Consider the following 25,173-nt stretch of genomic DNA (forward strand, 5'->3'; position numbering starts at 1 on the left):
TAGGTTTGTCTCGCAGCCGTAAACATTTTTTACATGGAACGGATCGCTCTCTGTTCGGGCTGTAATTATATCAGACGCTGTGCAGAATTTTTTCCTTCCCGTCCGAAGGCGCGGGCGTGAAGTTGTTTGTCACGTGTGCTGGGCAACAACTCAGCGGGCTGCAGATGAGTTTAATAAGGAGGAATGAGCACTGACGTGTCCGACCTTCTTCGTTGTCGTCGGTTATTGAGTTTTCAACGCAACTCGTGTTTGTGGCCACTGGAACAAGACCGCAAATCTTTGCTCCCGAGAAGGTCGCGTTTGCTGAGATATTGATATGGAAGAGTTGTGATTCGCCCAACAATTCATATCGCCGACTTGTGCCATCTGGCAGGGAGGCTCGGGTTCTTTTAATTAGATTAGAAACGTGTGTAGATGGAGCGAGCAGGACGGGGAGCATCTGAGAAGGAGCAGGAGGAGACACCCTCTTGGAGGAGAGAGAAGTTAAAGAAAACGGGAGCGCTAAAACAAGAGGTTAAAAGATCAGTGAAGACACTTGAAAAATAACACCAGCGTCTTCGATATGTCACGTAATCCCGTCAATTTTGTGTTGAACCATGTGTTTCAATTTTGATGCGGCAGGGTTGGCGTTTCTCGGGTCTCAGTCAAAGTTATGTTTGGGGCGCTTATCAAAGACATTTTTATTTTTTACTGCAAAATGCAGAATTTACCCACCCTGTAGAATATATTCCTTTCTTAATACTGCAGCCAGAATTGAACATTCTGGTTTATTTTCCCTTCAATTTCTTTATTATTTGGGAGTCGCCGGGATACGAGCGTTTCGTGAATGCGTTCAAGAGTTACGATTAGCTAGTGTGTTACGGTATCTCTCTGGTGTCGCGCAAATGAAAGAAAGAATGCGTTTAGTCGGTTTTCTCGTTATTTCAGCCAGCCGCTTGTTGCCAGAATTTTGCGTAGTGGTAAAACCGCCGCTGGATGTGGTTAATGTTAGGGTTTCCCGTTCAGCATTCAGGATTTCAGCTGTTAGTTTTAGGTGGCCTGCGGACATTTAGCCAAAGTTAATACAGTACAGCGTCTGGTAGACAACACCAGAAGCATAATTGCAAATGAGTTTTAGTTGCCCATAGTACCAAACAGCTTGTCAGTACTGAGAAAGAACTGCTGAGTTTATGACTGTTAAGCAAACAAAAATGACAAAAGAATATGGTGTGTTCGCCCGTTACATGCAGGGAGAAAGAGAGAACTGCCTCTTCCCATCACAGCAGCAATCTTCTTCCATGAATTTTGAACCACTGGGATCCTTCATGGAATAATCATAGAAATTTCTGTGGAGTCGTACCTTCTCAGCCAGTCTCCCTTCAAATTTATCTGTTTTCCTGAGGTGCCCTGCGCACATAGCGCTAAGTCAGAAAATTCATGAATTGTACAAGCACATCACACATGAGCGCAAGCGTCGCAACTGTAATTTTTGGCGTGCAGATCCTCACGCCAATGCAACATGTCAAGTATAAACCTAGAGCATGGTCCTAGTCATGGTGAACACAGCTCCATAGTCGGCTATCAAAAGCAGCACACAGCACCTTGACACATATGTGTGTATTTTTGTGCTTCACTCTCTCTTTTTAAGCCAACGTTATAAGAGTGTTGCTAATGGATACTCTTAAGACTTATGGGCACGTGTAGGTTACCAGAGGCGAACCTATACATTATACGTGGTTGGCCCACATTAGGTAAGCGGGTTCTGTCCATGTATTTATGCTGTTCTTAGTTAGGTAGGACCGATGTTTGCTTTTATGGTTTTGGCGCAGGTAATGGGAGTTTTGGTTTTGTTGGTTTCTTTTCTTTGCCGCTGCCCACAGCCATTTCTCCAGGGCATCTAGCTTTCTTTTATACAGAGTATAAGGTAAGTAGTGAATACTGACTTGAGACTTTACTTGGTTCTTGGGTTCAGTTTGGGTGATTTTTGTATAATACACATGGTGGTCTATGGAATTAGGGCTCGTGTTATCAATCAAACTCTCTTTTCATACCCTTTCAATACCTGCTTAATGTTTATGTCCCCTCACACCCTAGAGATTTGTGTGTGCTAAATGACCTTGATAGCAATGTTGCTCGGACCTAAAAGAAAGCAAGCAGAAAGATAATATGAAACTGAACTGAATGCCAGTTTGAGATGCCAGAATTAGAGGCGTTAAATGAACAGACAAATAAGTATATTAAAGAGCTATGGGGGAATAAGTAAATAGATAAATATAAAATGCCATTGCTTTTGAAGAAAAAAAAACACTGAAAGAAGATGAGAAGATGGTAAAACACGAGAACAATAACAACCACAAAAATAATAAGATAAAACCAAAATGGCATTGCTAGACATCTCTCATTATTTTGGCCTTTCACATTTAAAAAGTGCTGACATCTGTTCTCAATGTAGTTTTGTTTCTTATAGTTCCTTTCTTGTCAAGACAACAGAAGCCATGAAACGTGTGACAGATTAGTACATGCCCCTCAGTTGGATTAATTCACACATGCAATTGCCACTCTTTGAGGCTTAGTAAAACACTGGAAGTGCCGAATTAATCTATTTGCATTAACAACATCCTTTATTTTGTACCCTTAAGTAGAAAATACCCGAATTGTATATTAGAGAAGGCAAACCCTTGCATGTTATTTTATTAATTTGAAAAATGCAATCCTTTTAGTAGATAAATTTTGGGTGTTAAATTTGCACATGCTTTTACACATGAAAAGCTTAGTGCATTATGGAGCATTCAGAGCCTTACTGAGCTGTGCACAGTGAAAATGAGTATTCAAACCTGACAGGCCTGTCAAATACACATATGGAGGCCACATCCTTTGCTACAATATCAAGCATTACTGATAATAAAAGACACTATAGAAACAACAGAATCCAAAACATTTCAAGTCTATAAGGAAACTTCTTAAAAATATTTTTTTATTATTATTGAAACAAAGGATGCTTCAACAAACAAATGAACAAATCCCATAATGTGAGAACTCAGCCCACAGAAATGACAAATTCTCATCAGCTTCTCACTGCAAACTCATTCTGAGTCACCTCAGGCAAGACAGAGTGGTGGTCTTCAAAATCACTTCAAGAATAAAAAGCATACATAAGGCAAGTACGCCCCCACACAGCTATAGGTGAGTCAAATAAAAAGAATATGCCAGCAACAAAACACGTAGCCATGGCTGCTTCGCGACCCCCACACCCACACCCACCATGAGCGTGGTACAGAACAACGCACCTCTCGAACAGGTCTACCTTCTAGCCGTGAACACCTGCTGACTCCTTGGCAGCTGGGTAGACGCTCCTGTTTTGTTAGAAGTGTATGTGAGTGTGGTTTTCTCTTTCCTTCCTCCCATCTCATCCTCTGGCTTAAGAGAATCTCCCCCTCCGAGAGCTCTGCGATTAAGATCAGTGGTTTTCTTGAATCTTTGACGCCAAGCTCTAAGCTCAGGTCTTTAACCCGATAAAACAGATGAGCGATTAGGTACTAACAAGCCCAGTGAAATTTCAAGACCTCATTAGTGAACATTTAGGGAAAAAAAGGACAACACAAGTATACAACATGGCAATAAATGTGATTACTCCAACAAAAAAACACACACTTTCCATCTCTCGCAAACACACAAATACAATAGTCAAGCCTATACCTTTTACATGCATCTTCAAAGCTGAGTTCAATGATGAATAGAAGATAAGCATTTAATTTGCGTTTCCAACCTCAAAAATTAAATAGCCCTCATTCCGTGTACGAAAATCCCATTTACAGTGGACTGCGTTGCTGTGTCTGCATCCAGAGAATGAGAAGAAAGGGCCCCATGCAGAAATCCCCATCACTGCTCTCCCAATACTCCACTACTGACATTGTTGGCCAACGCTCTCAAATCTCCCTTTCACTACTTTCACTACGTTCATCTGAGCTCTTTTGACTGGCTGGGGTTAGATCTGCTATGTGGCAGCAGGGGTGGTCACAGTAGTGGAGCAAAGCAGTGGACAAATTGATATCTGGGCATGACAGTCGTACGACAAGACAGACGTCATGATAAGGACCAAATAAGACACTCGGCTGATGTTCTAGTCTGTGTCAGACTAGAAGGACAGACCCCAGAAGATGCAGCAAAGGTTCTAGAGCTACGTCACACAGCCAAGAATGCAGAGATTATTATTTTTGTTTGTTGTTATTTTTAGGTGAGTTTCTACGCTAAGCATACAGTTACAGTTGTAGTGTTAATATTGTTAAAACTATTGGATTCGATAGTTTTTTTTCCATGTGGTTCACAATGTTTTAGAAATCCTCTATAGTACATGGTACATACTGACATATTGTTGGCACCAAGCTGTAAATGGTTTTTAACCAGTATGAAATGGGTTCCATTTCCATACACAGTCATCTGCTTCTTTGTGGTTTAATACCTAGAGAAAAATTAAAAAACTATGTCAGCTAATAAAGCCCTGTAGGTTACTGCCAAAGTTTAAAGAAAATGTTGCATGTTGCAATAATAATGGTGAGCATTGCTAGACCTTGGGTGAAATGCACATTAAGCAATGTCCAATATGTCAGGCTTCTGTGTGAAACCTACAATGTTGTTTTACTTCAAGTAGATGCTTCATTAGACATTTCTCTTCCAGTGGCCAATGGTAAAGATTAGCTGGTAATGCTTGGTCCCAGAAACTGGCCTTAACCAAAGTCTCAGAGGACAGGCAATAATCACACTGTGTACCGAAGTCTGAAAATCAAAGGCCTGCCTTGTACATGAAAGGAGTTACGAGCCTGGAGATTCTATCAGCCAGACAAATCTGTCCTTCCTCCAAACTGCCGGAAAATCTACTGTCAGAATCAAGACCTGCGGTCTATTATTTAAGTTTCTGATGAATAAAATTACATTGACTCGATTATTACACTTGCTTTCTTGCTCCATTTTATTCTAGTATGTTTTTTTCTTTGTTTTTACAGTGAAGCATTAAATAAAACCAATATAGAGAGTGTCTTTTATTCTTGTACCATTTGGGCTAGATAAAATGTGTCTTTTGTTAGTCTCTGCAGGTAGTTTTGTCTGCAGTCCTACTTCTAATTGTCTCATGTGGGACTATGTGTGAGACAGACATTGTTACAGGCCATAATGTTCATCTGGTGCACACAAATGTCTGCTCTTCATCAAATTTAACATTTATCCACTGGCTAGTAAAAAGAAAGCTTATCTCACATTGATGAGGGGAACAATCAAGTTTAATGCATGGGAAATATACTGTCATTCTGACTCTAATCTCAGAATTTGAAGCTATTGTACCAGAAGGATAAAAGAAAAATGCTACTGTAACCATTTTGGCATGGTGCCCAGTCCATTATGTTTCACTAAATAATCAATAATAGATTTGAAAATATAATACTTCCAGTGCAACAAATGACTTCATTCAATCCCTGAGGAAAATAACACATCAACGAATGTCTAGATTACATCGCTATGCACATTGCATTATATCTCGAAACCTTTTCATTTCAGTCAAAAATTGAATTTAAAATGCTGTTTGCCTGTTGATGTTTACAGTGTAACTACAATGAAGAATATGCTAATGATATGCTAAATACCTGCGACACCTATAGGACGATGTACAACAAATTGTTTCTCCCAGACAACAAATAGCAAACCCTGATTTGTTGTCCTTTATTTAAATGAATTAGGTCATATTTGCATTGCAGCAAAAATAACAATTAGATGATTTTAGATATATTTTGATCATTTGTGACTATTCATATGTGTGTATGTTGATATGTGTGTATTTGTGTGTCTACACTCACTGCTTCATCTGGTCTTTGATGTGAATCTTTTCCCAAATGCATACATTGTGTTGGTACCAAAAAAATCACTGAGACAGTAGCCTGCATCTGTGGCATGCACCTGACCTAAGAGATGATCTCCACATGTAAGTCAGCGCTAATGTCTAACAGGCTGAAAAATCGCCCCCACAAGATCTTCAGGCGCAGGTCCAGCTCAGATCGATGCAGGGAAGGTTCAGTCACTTCCAAAAGAGGTAAGCAGTTGCCATGTCTACCAAGATGCTGCCTGAGTGTTCTATATGTTTATTTTCAGGTGAGAAACACATATTTGCTAAATGCACAACAAACTGAATTTTGTTCTGAATTTTTAGACATGGTAGCTAAATATTGAAGCCTAAATATTAAGATAGACATTTAGAATTAACTTGTGCTACAAAAAGTAATCTCAGTGCCCTATAATTCACTCTACTCCTTGCCGAGTTCTCCTTTTTCATTTTACAAAAACATGTCTTTGAGTAATATCACCACAGAGACACAACTTTACTCCCTGTAATATTTAAGAACATGCTATGGCTACTGAAGTGAAATCCAAATAAAAGATGCTGACAGTCAGACTTGGAAATGCAGCCACTGAAGGTTGTGACTGCAGCACGCCATATTAGTCACACACTAATGTTCATTTTTTTAGATGGAGCCCAGACAAATGCTTCAAATGCGCACATGGACCAGATATGCCCCAGCAAGTACCACTCAAATAATTCTCATCTCAATTAACGAGGCCACTGGCATTAGCTGCCATCGGAGAGGATGGCTTTCTGATCTTCTCGTTGGCCTTTTCGACCTCTTGACAAGCTTCGAGTCGATGACTGGCCCTCCTCTGGCTGATTAGACTATAGCTTAGGCCATTACAAATTCCCAGTAAGATCGTTGCTCCATCCAGCTCAGTGCTGTACCATACAGGGTTGTTTTTTTCTGGCTTGGTTTGGGTGACGGTGATGCATTTTGATGGATTCTCCTCTGAGTTCACTAGCTTTGATCCCCAGGGACTTGATGCCGGGGGGGTGTGGAGAGTGAGGGGCCATCTGCTGTCTTTGCTCCTGCATTAGAGCGCTGCCTAGATCAGAGGGCAGAAGGTCTGTCAGCGGCTGCAGCCGATCTGAGCTACTAGAGCATCTCTCAGTAGGTAGAGTTGCTCTAGGCAGCAGCTAGACTGTCTTTTAGCAGCTAGTGTTCTCAGTAGCAAGAGCCTGTACTGAGCAGTAGGCCACTCTCATGAGCTAGAGCAGGTGTCATGGATAGTCTAGGGAAGAGTGAGTCGGAGAAGAAGAAGGTCGGATTGTTGACAGTTGAAGACAAGCTGTGAGCTGTACGCTGCAATTTAGTGGACCATGTACATCCATATCTAGACTGACAAGAAATGACATTAGTGCCATTTTTCTTCTTGGCAGACATGTGGACAGATTTCACAGCTCTATATGTGCATGTGTACATGTGCGTTTGTGTGTCCGTGTGAGTGTGTGTGTGTGGGTGGGTGGGTGTGAGCGAGAGAGAGAGAGAGGGAGAGAGCGAGCAAGAGAGAGAGAGAGAGAGAGAGAGAGAGAGAGAGAGTAAGAGAGAGAATGTGTGTATGTGTGTGTCACCATTATCCACTAGCTTAGCATCTCAACCTCCTTAGCAGAGAAAATGCAAAACTGACTCAAGACATAAATGCCAGCCACCCGCAGCAAGGTTCTCTCAGTGTCAGAGAACATGTGCTTTCTTCCTGAACTCTGTGAATACCAAGGAAAAGTCCACTCTCAAATGACTTGGTTCCTTAGAAACATTTTTCCAAAGTGACAGACGCGTCATTAATACCACATAAACTATTAATGTAGTCTCTCAGTGGAGCAGCCTGCTGGGGATGGTCAACATGTCTTCAATCAGTTACACACATGCTCGTTATAAAGCAATATGCCACATATGAGGTAAAACAACACTTTGGCTTAATCTTAATTTTTGCTATAGTATCATATAAAGAGTGCTTAAGGACTTCACTACCACAAAAAAAGGGACAAAGCTATTAATTTTCAGTTGGACACATCATACATGTATAATGTAGAAATCCTGCCTGTGGATGATATCACATCCACACACTAAATATGAATCTCTTCGAATGCTCTGTGGATAATGTAGTATGCTCCTAATATAATTCAGAGCATTACAAAGTTTCAGTAAGTGAGATTACTGTTTCTACAGCTAATTTTTAAAAATAACTTTCACTGAACCTTTTCAGCTGGTTGAGTCTATTTCATTGTTCTTAACTTTATTTACAAGTGTTTTCACCATATATATTTTTTATTATTCACATAAATACACGACAGCATTAAAGCAAATGAAATAATATACACTGTTTCACAGCCACAATTTTTTTTTTAATGAAAGTCATTAAATCTTTTGATTATATACCATGCTACAAAAGAGTGGCCCAGATGATGCCAAGGATCATTGAGCCTAATTTATAAACTCTACACTCCAAAAGAGGTCTGTCCACCACAACATTATTCTTGGTATCTCTAAACCTTTTCATCATTTCATGATAAATTCTGTTGAGCATATCATTCTGAGCTAGGTAAAAGATCAAAGAACAAGGCAGAGTCTGTCATCACATCTATTCAGCTCTTCACTGCTTCATAAGAAGCTCTTTCTGAGAGATAACAAAAAACACAGGCAGCATATGGGAATGAAACCTCAGGGCTCTCAATGATTGCCTGATTACAGTGCTATCTGATATGCGTTTTATTGATCTGGTACAACAAGCCGCACTCATAATATGGAGTGTCATCATTCCAAGTGCCCTGAAATTACAGTAGAAGTGAACACAGACACTGTATTTATAAACTATGAGGTAGAATATGAAATTGTCAGGCCAAATTTTAGGATCGAAATGATGCAAGTGGTAATAATATCTCAGACTGTACTTCTGTACATAATAACCTAACTGAGGGAATTAGAAACATACATCAACTAAAAAGGTTACAATCAACCCAATACAGGCTTACTCACAAAGCTTTTCAGTTAGTTAGGTCAGTGCATGTCATCTTTGTGTCCATTTATGAATGCTTTATGAGTTTACGTCATGGGCCAATTAAGTATTTCCATGGGAAAATACTTCTCAATGCCGGGTTGTGTGCTCTCTTCACACATGACACATCCATCACATTAGCGTGGTTTCCATCACATTATTACCCTGACATCAAACAAGGTAATATGCTACAAAATATCATTTAAAAAACCCCCGCAAATGCTGGAGACATGAAGAGGTCGTTAAGAGTCTTGCCTTTGCATCAATAGAAATGCTCTGACCCAGCATTTGCTAATCTTTTCTCAGCGTTCTTCTCACTAATTGCAGATAATGCCCAGATTTAGACTGCAGGGTCCATAAGAGTCACGTTGGGGGCTGGTTCAAAGAGGTAGACAACAGAAAAAAAGCAGAGAGAGAGAGAGAGAGAGAGAGAGAGAGAGAGAGAGAGAGAGAGAGAGCGCAAGCAGACACCTTTCAGGATGCTAATCTATGGCATGGATAGGAGGTTAGTTTAAAATACTTACGCCACAGGGGTTCAAGGACTAAAGCAATTATGGTTGCGATTGCATACTGAGCATCAGGTGACAGAGAACATAGTCATGGCTGGATGATTGTCTTAAAAGAAGATGCACTGCATTAAAAAATGCTCTGAAGTGGAAATTTAAACCACACATTAAAGACGATTTTCTAAACCAGAGCACAAGGGCAGCATTTAAAAAACTCTTCAAAGAATCCTTTATCAGAAGGGAATTGCATTGTTCTGCAATATTAGGGAAGAGCGTAAGAGATGAGAATGGCACAATTAGAAGAATTCATTAAAAGCAATGATGAGATTTGTGTGTAGGTACTGTTATAAAGTAGCACCGGTGCTATGCTCAGCTACTTAAACTGTGTCAAGATGTTACAAGATTAAGGAATCCCTTATGTGGCAAATAAATAATCGTGCAGAATGCTAAATAACAAGAATGTCACAAGTCCTTCAATAATTTGATTTACCACTTCCCAATATCAGAAGTCACTATTACTATTTATCACAAATGCAAACATCTACATCAACCTTTTTTTCACAAAAACAAATACTACAACTCCAAATTCTCAAAGTTCCTTTGACGTCGCTGCAGTTATTTCTTTCTCAGTATTTGTTTCTCAATCTGCAACAGACTTTTGACTCTGAGTGATCTGTTTCGTACTGTTTTTCTCTCTATATCACTCCTTCCTATGGCTAATCACATATTAAATTAATCACATATTAATCAAAATTGCAATTTTGGCCTCAGTAATTATATGATCATAAAAGGATGCAATTAGCTTTTCCTGTGTACTTGTATGTCTGCTGCATCATAATCAAACATTTCCAGCAATACACTACACCACACATCAACTGAATCCTCTAATAAATCATTGTGGTGCCAGATGTTTCCAAAGAGTGTTCTGACAAATTGCAGGTGCTCATGTCTCCTGCCAAAACATGCACATCCTGGAGTGCACTGTGTCTGTAGACTGCAGTGTAGCAATCAATGTTTATTGTGATTAATGATTGCAGTCCCTATACCATTGAAAATATTTGCAATAATCATTTTTTGTCAATATTGCGGAGCCCTTCTCCTGCACTCTCTCTACATCTCTGGATTTACCAGGACTCTTTGGTGAGGTATTTTCTGTGTCCAGTTCATTGTCAGATTGTATTCTTACATAATGGAGGAGTCCTCTATCCATCTGCTGTACAAAGAGGCTTACTCCTGTCAGCATAGTGAAGCCCTCAGGTGCAGCTGTCTGGCAGAGGGTTTAGTACAGGAGATAGGAGATCAGCCTGCTGTGTGAGACCGTACATTATTCTGGGAAGTACAGTGTGGGGACCCTGTATTTTGTCCATCATTTAGTTCCATTAGTAAGTGAAATATGGACTCACATAAAGCCTGCACAATATATCATCTGTTAATCAATATTTGCCTTTGCAATACTGGTATTGCATAAAGCTGCAAAATGCAGATCAGCCTGCCGGGAGCATCTGAACCCATTTCAGATGTTTCAGCTGAGTGTTCTGGGAGGTGTCCTGAGGAATCATAGACTGGACATGATCCAAACAAAGTAGACAGTTTTGATCAAAATAATGCAAGCCAGAACCATGTCACATTAAGACTTCCCCAGTGTATTGTAATACATTGCAAGGCGCATTGCAATCTCAGTATGTAGGAATGCAAGTACAATATACTGTTTCCATCTATATCGTGAACCCATATGTCACACTCCAACACAACTGGTATGACCTGTTGACTTGGAAGGTAGTGCTGTTTGCATCTCAAAGTGTATAATTGCGATTCTCTGTACATCCATTTACTGTGGCCTGTTGTGATTTACTGACTACAGGGGATAACATCATGATTTGAAATCAGTTGTGAAGTACTTAGTCTGAGTGTTCACCCAGAAAGCAAGTTGATCAAAAAGAAATAACCAATTATCACCAAAAGATTGTCATCCAATCAGAACGAAGCACATAAGCTTCATTATTTCCATCTTAAAGCCAGCACCCCCTCACCCAATAGCTAGTCTGTGAACATAGGTACAGTAGCTAAATAACAGTAACAGTGCTTAATGACTTACACAGTAAAAGGCAAGTATTAACTCCCACAGAGTTACAGAAGGTCCAAATAAACACACTACTAGCACCTGCTAAGCACCTGGTGTAATACTTACTCATATTGACTTAATTACTGTACTGTACAGTACTGTATAATGTATATAGCTTGTGCTATTGAGCAGATAACCGGGTTAACAAGTAGTAAAAGTAGTAAAATACTTTTAAGGTGTTCCTTGGTGTGTGTGTGGGGGGGGGAGGAAATGTCATGCCTAAATGTCAGAAATGTATTAATTTAAAAACAACTTGGAAATATTTATTTCTGGCATATCTGCCATAGATGTGCAGTAAACATGGGTGGAATTCCACTGTAGTAGTGCACATGTGAAAGACAAAATAACACTAAGTCCCATTTGGTTTTATACAAAGTGCTGTTTGCTGGTGGGAGGCTTTAAAGATGGACCTTCTGATTAACAATTGATATCAGAGTTACACAGACCTTGGAAGATCCAATCAAACCTCTCACCAGGATGAAGAGGCTTTTATAATTCTCTCTGGCTGCCAAAGTGCATTGTTTTCTGATATTAGAAGAAGAAAAAAAAAAATGTGCACAGTACCCAGACTAACCCAGACTAAGGCAGACACTCAAACAGCTTCACAGAGTGTCCCTGCTTGGTCGGGAAACAGAGGTACGGCACACCCCTGCCACAAATGTCCTACTTAAGCACGTCTGCCGAATAACCGACATGGCTTTGCTAGCAGGGTAAACAAGCCTTCAGCAGCATGGCCCAACAAAAGCCCTGAAACTCTTCTGAAATCACATCACATGAGGGCTCTTCCAGGGGGCGTCAATCCCCTTCTATTTATAAAAACTGCCAGACCACTTCATCTAAGCCCTGCGCTGATAACAACCAGGAGGAAAAATTACATAAAGACAGAGAAAGCAGGGACATCACAGTCTATAAAGAATAAGGTATGTCAATCTGTGTAATGGTGCTTTTGCTAATGGTTGTGATTATTTCAAGAATACAAGTGAATATCGAGACCTATTATGCATAATTACAACTTTTGATCTGTGGAGATTTTTTTTTTTTTTTTTGCATGATTTTGGCATTTTTCTTCTTACATGGTAAATGCCAGCGAACCAGTCCTGGATTATCCGGTACCCCAAGCTAAAACTGTATAAGAAAATGTTGAGCTCTGTGGAGCCATTCCATTTCAGCAGGTTAAAAGAGATGCATTATTAGTACAGATCCGGAGATTAGCAGCATCATCTACCCCATGCCCCCACAGACCCATGCAGCCATTGCTCTGGTTGTGTCCTGGAGATGGGGGCAGCATTGATCAGGGGGATGTAGAGCATCCACGGGGGGATGGGGTCAGGTGAATACATCACACGGAAAGGTCAGCTGATGGTGTACCAGCAACCAACCCGAACTCAATGCAGGATGGTGTAATACACTAATGAGTGAGATCAATAAATCCATTGATCTGTGAGCAGTCTGTGAGACAAAAAAAAAAAAAACCCCATTTGCAGAATTGTTTTGACTGGCATAGGACGGATGTAATCCACAGTTTTTCAGTCATCAAGCGCAAATGCATTAGGGTCTTAAAGCAAAACCACTGTCTGTGCCTGCATACCCAAAGATAACGCAACTACACAAATCTACACTTAGTATGCAGTTGCTGGCCTGGCCTGGTGTCACAGGAACAGCTAGGTGCATTTTCATTACCGCGACAGCAAAATCCAGCAAGCTCAGACAACACTGCATGTGGCACTAAAAGCTGATCCGTTGCTTTGGCCATGCCACCGCAGTGCTACCACACAGCCACCCTTTACTTTATCTTTGGATGTCACTTGAATGTGCAATATGTTCTTTTTCCTTCGCTGCTACAGTGAAGTGGCTGGGCCAGAGCTTTGACTCTTCCTGACTGGACCTTTAAGAAATCAGTACAGTTGTAAATGGAGAAAGAAATTCCCACGAGGTGAAGGATTTGGACAGTTGTCCTGCTCTAACAGGTGGAGTAACCCTGCTGCCCTTTACAGTGCAAAACCTGAACAAGTGGGCAAGACTGCAAATGCAACAGCAACATGAATTATGCAGAAAGACAAACACACACACACACACCCCAAAGCCTTGGGACTTGTTCTATCTCAGCAGCCGGCCATGGTGCACTCGGCTATGTTGGACTATGTTCGTGCGCCGATGTGCAACATGCGGGCACAAGCTCTCCTGGCACTGCGTTTAACCCGGGCAGGGAAAAAAAAGAAAAACAAGTGCTGCAAGTGGGATGGCTTGATGGCTTTTGCAGAAAGGATTCTCCAAGCTATTGTTTCTGCTTGTCTTGTTTTTGCTCCAAATAAATGTAGGCCACATGCTCAGAGGGAGGAGGTGAGAAAGAGAGACAGAGAGAGAGAGAGAGAGAGAGAGAGAGAATCACAGAGCAAAAGGGACACAGAGAGAGAGAGAGACAAAGAAAGGGGGAAGGGGGAAGAAAGAGAGAAAGAGAGAAAGAGAGAGAGATGAATAGATAAAGTTATGAGAAGGTCAAATCGTATATTTGTACCTGCTATAGTTAGAAATCATTATCATTTATCATTAAATAATGAAGCTTTTCAACCCAAGGGCAAGATTGTAATTGTAACAATGGGCAATACAAATAATAGAATTTGCTCAGCACAGGACACTCCACACAGGTACTAGAGTCAAGTACTCAGAACTCACTCACTACTCAGTAAACAGCTGTCATTCTAGACTGAAATAAACCCTTTGTGGTCTCTCACAACATGGAATGACAATCGAAATGTCAAAAGTAAGAAAAAAGAGAAAAACTAATAACATCAAATTGCTACACAGTGGAGGAGCTAAATGAGTACAACATGAAGGTGAAACATGTGATGATACCGTTTCCTTCCAATGCTTCAAAACAATACAACTGCTTTTTACCAAGAGAAGATGATGAACATATTATTACAAAATGGCTGAACTGGAAATAGCACTTTATATAATATTAAAGAACTGATTGGCTTTTTTTAAGTGAGTTTTGACATATGCAAGAGCTCTATGAGTGTGGCCCGACATCGTGTGATTTCACCATGGGGCTGAGTGGACAGAATCTGATTGGTGGCAATCATGAACGCTGAGGGAGCATTTGACTTACAGCCTCTGCATAGCTTTAAGCTTGTTGGATTTACGACAAGAAAGCAACCGATTTCTAGGTGGTTAAATATCTTTGTACCAGGCACGCTCCCTAGAATCTTTCTTGAAAGTAATACCTTTATGTCTAAGTGTCCGGTGCTGTCTATCATGTGGCCCCCAAAGGGGGTTGGTTTTTCTGTCACCTTTAAATTTTGCAGCTTAGTGTTCAAACATTGTAGAGATAATTTAAATATTGGTGATTTTTCACCTGCTGAGTCTATAGGTCTGTGAGGCAGACGTCACAAAAGATATTTAAGAAGATAAAACACCTCAGTACCAAATTTAAATACTAGTATTAAATAAAACGTGATGAAGAAAAAACGTTGCTTTATTAATTTAAAAGATTTCATACAATGAGATATTAAGACTAGTGTAGTGGACCCTGGTTCTTAAAAGAACTAGCTTATCTCCCTCGTTTTCACATTTACACATTTGTCATTCCACCTCACAACACGGGATATTACTTACGACAGTTTTCCTCGTCGCTGTTGTCGGAGCAGTCGTCATCATCGTCGCATCTCCATATAGTCGGAATACATCTCTTGTTATTGCACTGAAACTGTCCATCCTCACACTCCGTTTCGTCCGCTGTGTTTAAAAACACCGAAGATATCGTTCTAGTATATTTCAGATTGGTTTATGCGTACGACAATAAACTATGAACAGAGAGGAAGCTTCGAAGCACAAATCGCCCAATCTTGGTATATTAGGGATAATTTTACTGAGTATAAATTCATCTGGCTTTGGCTTTGTGCAGTTTAAGATCTCAGCACGCACCATTTAGCCAACCAATCATACACACAAAAAAAAGAGAAAAGCAATAAGTGCACAAAATATTCTTAGTTGTTTTACATAAGCATGTCCTCAGGTCAATTATGTCCACAGATCGATATTAACAATTTCAGTAGAGAAGATCATACTCCGGGAACAATAACTGTCAATCACGTCAGGTGGACAAACCTCTATTTTATGTTTTATAGGCTTATACCAGATATTCTGTGCGTACTTTACTCAATGGATACAAATTTCTTAAGTGGTTATGAATGAGTACATGTTTTAGTCATATACATTTTCATTAACACGAGATGCAAGACGCAAAAGTAGCCCACTATGCGCGTCTTGTACTAAAACAACCAACCATGACAGATTTCGCAGGACCCAGCATTATTAATTCATTAAATATTCATGTTGCCTTTGCATAGTTTGAAAATAACTAACCTTTTCCCGAATAAACCTCCATCATTACAAAATGCAAAAATAGTAATTTTCCTATTACAGTCCACATTTCGGAGATGGATAATGGTGTTCATCCACAAACAAAGCAGGTCCCGGCGGCGTTCCTCCAGTGACGCGACAGCTCTACTTCACTGAGTCTCCAATCGCTTCTCCCGCGATTTGAATCAATGACGACACCAAACGTGGGCGTGGTTTGTGCTAATATGAATTATGAGCCACGTTGGTCGCGGACTGAAATGGGAATGTAGAATTCAGAGGCGAACGGTGAAACGGAGTAAGAACGGAGTAAGAATTGATCATTTACAGAGAACATTCCAGTGTTCTCACCGACTAACCTACTGATGATAAAAGAAAACGCGCTTTCGTATCTAGCCTGTGTTTATAAAGACGTACACCCCTTTGCCATCACTATCAAAAAAGAAAGCCCCGTACTGCAGACAATCAATAGTCTGTAAAACCCCAATAGCCTACTGTACGAAAGATGACTCAGCATTCATTTTGTTCGTATTATGGGGTCTTTCATAAGGCAACATTCACATCTCAACTATCTCCAATCCACTGCATATTACAATGACAGATATTCTGTCAGTCAAAACTAGGTCACGACTGGCGCTAACGGGATTTTAACAACGGTTACTTTAACAACGGTAAACTGCATTCCCACCCCTAGCCCCCACACTATCTTTAGGTTCTACATGAATTATCTACCTTCATATTTTCCCAAATCACGAAACGCCAAGTATAGCTAAGGGTTGGAGGGTGGTGTCATAAAGCAAGATTTTGGCTTAGATAAATCAAGTTGTCTGTTAGAATTGGACAGTTGAAGATTCCTGACTTTTATTTGTATTTTTCTTCACTCTCACCACTTTACTGGAAACATCTACCTACAAACTCCTATATGTACAGCAATAGCTATAGGTGTACAGTTACAGACTGTAGCACCTGCTGCCAGTGTGCACTTTGTCAGTCACCATTTGCCCTGTCCATCACCAGTCAGTTACTGATCACAGGACTACTGCTGACCACAGCAACACTCACATGAAAGTGACATGTTGCATGGCTATGAGGTTATCAGACACAGCAGTGTGACTGCTGCAGATTGTGGGCTGCCATGTCAATAATGTAGTACCCAGCCAACAGCACTTTGGTCAAAAACTGAGCATGAACATTTAGGAAATTCCCAGCACAAATTGTGAATGACAACAGATAATTTCTAATGATATAATAATTTCTTACTGTAGCTATGCCTACGGGGTGTATCTGATAAATTAATGTCTAATAAAGTTGGAGGTGATTGTGTATTTATTTGTTTTTTGGGTTTTTTTTGGGGGGGGGTGTTTGTTTTTTGGTTGCTTTTTTTTTGCTTGCTTGCTTGCTTTTATCAGGATTTTGCAATTTAGTTGTTGCTTTAATCATGTAAAATAATATCTTGTAGCTACATGAAGGTAGAGATACAGAGGAGTCTGAGGAAAAAAATATATGGTAGTGCTAAGCAGAATAAAATGTACTGATTCTGACCTACAAAAAAGTAATCAGATCCAGTGGGAAAACAGACATTAATGAGCAGTGTTGTTAAAAACTGAGTATGTTTACTGCATAAAATAATTCTCTCGCTTGCCACTTTAAGAAATACTGATAAATTTGTTTAACTGTATTCTGAAATCTGTCTAGTGCACATTATCTAGTAATTTTTCTGCAGTCTTTAGTTGTAAATGGATTTGTAGGCCCCATGTATAGGACTGTGATGTCTGGTGCGGGTAGGGGGTTGGGGTTAATAAGTCCCATAAAGTATAGGTCCCATCCAAATGAAAATGCCACTGATTCTTCGTACTTTAACTGTATTAAATGTTTCTTCCTCGTAATGGTCCAACTTATCCAAATTTATAATAGCTAGAGATGTTGGGCACAGCGCTAAGCTATGACCCGCTATCTTGGAAACTCAGACAAACCTAGACAAGTATGTTAAACGTCTGACGTCTACTTGGTAAAAACTGACTTGGGAAATTTGTCGTTGGACTTTCCCACGAAGAAAACGATACATTGTATAGTGTCACGTCACGTCGCGTCTGTACCCTTCGTCGCAAACTAGGAGTCTTTGACAGATTATCGCTTTAGTTTTCAATAGTGCTGTTCAAAAATGTTTTTCAGTACACATTTATTTTACATTTGAAATGTTTATGCATACCTGAGACCGTCACTTATTATGGCAAACATCTCTACAACGAAAGATCACAACACCTCGAAAAGAAACGTGGCGCGGAGCCCGAAGTGTGCGAGATGTCGCAATCATGGCTTCATCGTTCAACTGAAAGGACATTCAGGTAAATGCCAATTCATGTCATGTAAATGCTGGAAATGCTCTCTTATCTCGGAGCGAACAAAAATTATGGCAACTCAGCGACGACTAAAGAAGATTCAACGGGAGCAGACACTGACCGCCGTGAATACGAGAACGGAGGTAACGGTTTCTCGATCCGATGAAGACGGGCCTTGTGGCTCGAAAGCCGACTTAAGGTCCTTGCCTGTAAAAATCATCGGTGGGTGTTCAAGTGTGAATGGCGACGTATTAAATGACAATAAAGATGAGACAGTGAGTGAAATCAACACCCCAGTTCCTCGTAGCGAAGTGGACGGCAAAACGTATACCGATCTTGAGGTCCCAACGACCAGTTCGTGGCGTGCAAACGATCCTGAAAGGCGGCCAGAGCAGATCGAGGACCTCGCACGGCAAAGTACCCGTTATAATGACTCGAAAGGAGGAACGGAAGATGCCGTTTGCAGAGGTAGGAATTAAAAACCGTTATATTAGTTATAATGGTTATAATATTCAGGGTGCCTCTTAGGCGCAGGTCCGTTATAAATGTAGCTGACTAAGCAAATTAGCTAATTAGCCAACTTGGCTAGCTGCGCAGCCCATGTTGTATTTTCACAATTATCTAACAGTCTTTTACGAAACCTTGATATTTACAATTTAATATTATTTTTAGACCCAACCCAGGTTCCTTGGGAGTACATTGTAACGGAAGCGGCTCCGAAGAACATTTGCTCAAGCGAAATATTAGTGCCGCTGCCCTTTCACCTGCATCCCCGCCATCCCAACAGTTATGCATGCCCGCCTTTCCTGGTTAGCCTGTGTCCGCCCACACCAGGCGCTTTCCAAGGAGCCGTTGGCTTTCCTCACCTACCACCTGGTACAATAGTATGTCCTCCAAAGAGCTGGGCACCACAGGTAAGTTTCTGATGTGGATTTCGAGTGTAATTCTAGGCGGTTGCTGAACTGAAATTGAAAGTACTAAATCTTTATTTAGAATATATTCCCCGAACGCCTGCTGCCACAAATGAGAAAATTCACTTCAACCAATTCACTGTAGTGATATTATCCTATCCATAGTGCATTCCTCCTGGTCGTGTGGTTTTAAATACTGATGAGAAAGTTTAAATGGATGTTATAAATTAATCATGAATTTTGGTTAGATTATTAGTATAACTGATAATATAATTTTATACTGTAGCTACAGTATATGTAGTTCCATGTGTGGATAAATGAATAAACCTGTTCCTGCTGAGTCATAACTATCTTACCCATTGACTGACATACTTTATAACTACATTTTAATGATCCTCTAGGCAGTACATATTAATTTTTAGAGTGCACTAATTTATCAGTTTCTCAATCTTAATTAACACCCCACCATTGCTACCCCAAACAACATCCATTTGTTTTCTTTCTACCATAACACAAAGCATTTTTAACAATATGAATAAACTGAACAGCACAGTACAACTTGCACTTCTTAATGTTTTATAGTTATCTTTGAGAATCAGTAGGTGGTTTTTTTGATAATATGTCTGCTCGTAGGATGGCCCCATGGCCTTCTTTGCATCATATGCCACACACCCCTTTGGTTGTGGAGAGGGTGACCTGTTACTTCATGATTACCACCTGTCCAACTGGGATGGTGTTTCAAGGATCTGAGGAATCTCTACAACCTGGTATGAACAGAGCTCTATGTAAAGTAGCTAAGATAAAAGTGCAGCTACTAAAGTTAAATAAAGGCAGGGCTTGTGTCTTGCAAAGTTATGGCACCCATAGGTTTTATAGAAGTTTTTACAGAATTTGTTAAAACAGTTGCTGTCCATTTTTCCCAGTGCAGGAATCACATACAAGGAAGAGATATTGTGCTTGTGGACAACAGGTGCAGAAGATGAATAAAAGAAACATGGAAATACATGCGCTCCTAGAGAACCCTTAAAAGGTGCTTTCAATGCACATCTATGACTAGTTAAGATTTGAATCACAGGGTGCATTGATCCATAAAAGTGCACTAAAAACCAGATGCAGCTGTTATGTCAAGAAATACTTGTCTGCCAGTCTTACTGAATATTAATAATGCATTTAATGTTATCTTCCATAAACTTCAGCATACCTTTAGGTAAAATTACAATCCATTAACAATGCATTCATGTGTTGATTCGAATTCTTTATTGGCATTTTGCATTTTAAATAGTAAAAACGATTAAAACAATTGTTAAACTCATTAAATCTGATTTGTAAAGGTGGCGTTTTCAATCTGGTGTAGTGTCTAACATTATTCATTGTAACCATTGCTTTTTTTTTTAAGCCTTAAGACCTGACTACTCTGTTAGTGGCCATCCTGCATTGAAGATCTTTTAATGCTATTAAAAGTACAAGATTGTAGATGTTGCCTATGAAGGACTAGAGTTTGGGTCCAGTATGTTCAGTGTTCTTGGTTTTGTTGTTTTTGCGGTTACATTTTGAAGTAGAGGCCCTGTCTGCATATTTAGCTTAAGAGGATATTTGACTGCTCTGCTATAATGGTTTTGATATTTAGCAACATGTTACTTAATATCAAATGGTTTCTACTGCAAATTCAGTCATGACTGCAGAAGGCATAGAACAGATGTTAACATGACTATCCGTGTGTTCTTACAAGCAAACTCATCAGTTTATTTAGCTTAACTTTGGTATACCTTAAGTAGAACCTGAGGTCTGCTAACCAAGTTGTGAATACAGCTTCACAATAAAAACCCATTTAGGGCCTGTAATTTGTATCTTGCTTACTGAATGAATAAGTGAATCGGTAGCTGTTTTTGGATATTTCTGCTAATTTAATGTTTGAATAAACGTTCTGTCCTGACATTGTTGTACTGTCCCATTATTTTAATCTATAAAATTTCAACTCATGAACTAGCCTGACAAGTTGGATTAGGTATTGTAGAGCATGTAAAACAACTAGATTTTTATGTTTTCTCCGGGTCCTAGACCTTGAGAGCTCCGACAGAACACTCCGCTCAGAGCTCCAATTTCACTAATCTTTGGCTGAATGCAGTGACGGCTGGCACATTGGGAGAGCTTACTGGTTCAAGTGGTGGCTATGGTAACCGGACATATTTCACTTTAGTCCCTAAAACGCTTTTAATTTCAGCACTCCTGGCTTTAATTTAGATGTGGTACCAGGCTTTGTCTTCCCTTATAGCTATGATGTGCCTGCAATAGCAACTTATTGTATATACATTTAACTTGTTCTGGGTCTCTGTGAGAAACCTAAGGGGTTCCCAAATGGGCCCCTGAGCTTGTGTATGCAGCTAAGCTCAGCCACCATCTAAAACATACTGTTGACAGACTTCAAATGGGGACAAGTAGGCAAATAAGCCAATTAGCACAGCCGTCTATTATGTCCTCATGAATATTTATATATCCCGCTGGCAATGAAGAGCACAGCATTTAAAACATACCCAAAGCACATTAGATTTAAATGAGCATATAAAATCTATGGAGATTAGTATTTTTGCTTGCTCAAGGTCCAAATGCTAAATGAATTTGAATCATTCCGAAAATGGTGTTAAATTATAACCAGTTTAACTGGAAAATGTGTTTGGTTCACAGAATGCAAATATGACAGTAAGAATGACAGGATTTCAGATTTTCCTAATTATGAATTTTATGGTGACTGGTACCTTTTCCACGCTTTACAAAATAAAAATAGTAAGATACAGGACAGTCTGTTAGGGGCAGAGCATGAAAAGAACATTCACCAATTTACTTCTCTGTCTATTACTAAACTTACCACTGCAAAAACCAACCAACCCCCCCCCCCCCCCCCCAAAAAAAAAAAAACAGCCATTTAAGATACAGTAATGGGTTATAAAATTTCTCTTAGATGCAATCAGAATATGCTGCACAATAATAGGAGGTCAGGAAACAAGAACAGCACACAATTGAGAATAAAACTGACATAAAAGACAAACCCAAAAGGAAGCCTTGATTGCCACCCTGCAAAGCAGAGTAACAAAGTAAGAGAGTTACTTCACGAGTCCAAGGACAACAGGAAAAGCTGGAGACCATGCCATGTAGTGAAGTGTACTGAGGCTGCAAGTGAAGAGTAGGATGGCAGTGACGTGGTGGCCCAGCAAAGGACTCAACGCAAGTCCACTTTAACGTTAAGGGCACTTATGGCCCACGTGCCTCACTTCCGAGCCTTCATCTTCCGCCGTGCCTCCTTCCCGGGTCGCTTCTGCAAGAAAATTGAAATGAGCAAACAAAACCAAAAGACAAAATATGCAAACAAAACCAAAAGCTGAGGTGATGGAACGGAGGGGGTAGACAGCCTTACATTTTTCTTCCCTGCTTTTCTGAATTTATTGTCCATTTTCCCATGTGCAGTTTTGGCCCGGAAGCTGGATACGTCATTGTGACTGTCCTTCGTGTTCCATTTGGAGCCTTTTTTCTTGCCCCCAAAGCCAAACTTTTGTTCCTTATACCTGCGTTTGGCGTTGGGGCTTAGGAAAAACAATGCCAACTGGTGTTACTTTAAGCAATATGTGTGCATAGCCTTTTACTTATTTTATTTTATTTTTTTTACATTTTTTATTGCATTTAGCTGACGCTTTTATCCAAAGCGACTTACAATTTATGACCGAGTACAACTTGAGCAACTGAGGGTTAAGGGCCTTGGTCAGGGGCCCCAACAGTGACAACATAGCAGGGCTTGAACTAGTAACCTTCTAATTACTAGTCAAGTACCACTGAGCTACCACTGCCCTTATAGAGGATTTCAAACTACCTCGCTGGACAGGTTAGCTCTGCAGACTCCTAAAACAGCTACAATACTGCATGAGCAGTACCCGCTAACAGCACAAAGAATGTGACACAGACCTAAAAAAGGAGAGCTCATACTAACCCTTGCTTGCTCATCTGTGGCTTGGATGTGGCTACTCCTTTTTTCCCCTCTTGATTGCCTTCCAGGAAGTCCAGTTTGTCAGCCATACCTGAGGTCCACCATTATTTATGAGCACATTGCATTTCCTCCAAATGACTCCTGCGGGGTTACTCTTGGGAAACATGTGACTATACCACAAAAAAAAAAAAAAAAAAGCACAAACCTTTCTGATATTTCTTCACTGCTGACAACATGGCCTTCTTCTCTTTCTGTCTCTTCTGGAGTACTTCCACTTGAACCTTCAAAGAGCAAAAACACGACGACAATTCAAATAGCAAAACTACGGCAGTAAAACCACCAGCTATGGGTCTCGTGCAGGAAGGGTTAAATTAAATGAGAACCTTTTTGCCAAACTTTCTCTGTTCTCTCAGTTTCTTGGCCTTCTCAGATTTCTCCATCGCCATTTCCTTTTGAATCAGCTTCTTTCTGATCTGCAAAATGACACAGAAATATAACTTTTACAAGAGGACAATTATGACAGTGACATTTCCAATCCTCTATATCTGCCAGGCTGGCAATATTTAATGAGAAATATTAAATGACACAGATTCTCTATATTATCATGAACCATAATAAGTGTGTTCTCTTTTCTTTATTTTTGACTAATGTTACACATCAAATGAAAACAGATGAGTATCCAGTGAGACATCACTATTATGGAGAAAGGTGTTGATGGCTCACAGAAGCAGCAGTAAGTAGAGAACATACCTTCTGCATGTGCTGATCTGTTTTAGCCATCTCTGCAAAGTAATCGTCTGGCCGTTTGGTAGGAATATCACACTTCTGTAGCTTTGGCAGGGCCTCTAGAACAGTCGCTTGAGCCTGACGATAGCTGGCAGTGCAACACCAAAGGTTAGTTACACATGTAGATAGCACATTAAGGTAACTAACAATCCTAATGTAGGACAGTTGCAAATACCACTACTACTGTTAAAAATTTCAAAACACGATTGATACGTTATTAGCTTGTTCAATTATAGGCCAAGAAAACGTTTATTTGAAGAAAATAAACAAGGAAAATGAACTTACAAGTACATTTCTCTCTGAAAGTCATCCTCTGTATTGATTTCTTCATTGTTTTGACTTTGTTCTAGTCTCCCTTCTGCTTTTGCCACAATGTCAATAGCTGGGTAGTTCGTGAGGTCCAGCCTCTCAACCCACGGAAGACTCCTCTTAAATTCAGCTAGGCATTTCTTGAGCCCTTCCTTGTAAAAACATATGTACATATTACAACACAAGATGACCTGAGACCTGTTACAGCATGTCATCTAACTGCATCGTGCAGATTTGATCATTATGAGAGCAATTAACTACTTTAGCGTTGGGGGATAAAACTCAGCAAACAAGTGAACATGTATAATCAAATGGAAAGATCGTTATCCTCATGAACTCACTACATTACTGACAGCCTTTCGCGACTCTTGCACATGAATGTTCAAACCCGGTTTGAGCAGCCCCTTGGCAAAAGCCTCTTGAAGCTGAATAAAAGAAAGTCAAACATTCAGGTAACATAGCTAAGGTAAATTTACACAGCTACGGTAAACGTACATAGCTAACCTATATTCGAAAATGCAATTAAGTTACTTTAACAGGAAGCAGTAAAGCGGCACATTTGGTAAAACCAATCTACAAGTAAAACAGTTTTTTCCATAAAAATAATTAGTTGGCTAACTAGCTATCAAACATTTCTGCCTAAATTGTCTGTAACTCACCCTCAGTTTAACTAGCTAGCTAGCGTTACGTTAGGGCATTCCGCAACTAGAACACAGTGAAGTTACACGGCTAAAGATGTTTTATATTCGCTATATTCGTTACAGAAGCCAGGAATTAACTCGTTAATCCACTTAACAACAATAGTGTTCTCACCTCCCCATCTGATAATTCGCTATCCTCCTCCTCCTCTGATTCTAGTCCCAGTTGGCAGTCCTCATCCATATCCACCATATTTGACAGTAAACTAAAGTATTTTTAAAACAACAATTGTAAGCAAAATCAGCTCCGCTGATTTTCACGTGCGAGACCCAGTCGTGGCATGCATAAATGTTGCGTGGGCATCCAC

The 25,173-nt window shown here is 40.1% G+C and overlaps 2 protein-coding genes across 4 annotated transcripts in view; both read right to left on the minus strand.

Annotated features, from left to right (window-relative positions):
* Positions 1-15,982, minus strand: part of LOC113570092 (low-density lipoprotein receptor-related protein 8) — a 54,164-nt gene extending 38,182 nt beyond the window's left edge. For all 3 annotated transcript variants that reach the window (XR_004777143.2, XM_035536487.2, XM_035536486.2), the window contains exons 1-2: positions 15,856-15,982; positions 15,106-15,225 (exon numbers count right to left, since the gene is read on the minus strand). Coding sequence is in view for 2 of the 3 variants with exons in the window: in XM_035536487.2 (XP_035392380.1) it covers positions 15,106-15,225; positions 15,856-15,922 (187 nt within the window). In the remaining variant the exon portion in view is untranslated. The remainder of the gene's footprint in view (positions 1-15,105; positions 15,226-15,855) is intronic.
* A 5,836-nt stretch (positions 15,983-21,818) lies between these two features.
* Positions 21,819-25,172, minus strand: ebna1bp2 (EBNA1 binding protein 2). Its single transcript, XM_035536023.2, has 9 exons — positions 24,981-25,172; positions 24,509-24,592; positions 24,144-24,319; positions 23,823-23,946; positions 23,456-23,545; positions 23,278-23,353; positions 23,076-23,163; positions 22,509-22,674; positions 21,819-22,409 (listed from the first exon to the last, which is right to left on the minus strand). Exons 1-9 carry the CDS (start codon positions 25,056-25,058, stop codon positions 22,362-22,364), a joined length of 930 nt encoding a protein of 309 aa, XP_035391916.1. The 5' UTR covers positions 25,059-25,172; the 3' UTR covers positions 21,819-22,361.
* Position 25,173: the final 1 nt, after the last annotated feature.

This window comes from Electrophorus electricus, chromosome 20 (genome assembly GCF_041902795.1).
Source record: "Electrophorus electricus isolate QZ-2024a chromosome 20, ASM4190279v1, whole genome shotgun sequence".
Taxonomy (NCBI): domain Eukaryota; kingdom Metazoa; phylum Chordata; class Actinopteri; order Gymnotiformes; family Gymnotidae; genus Electrophorus; species Electrophorus electricus.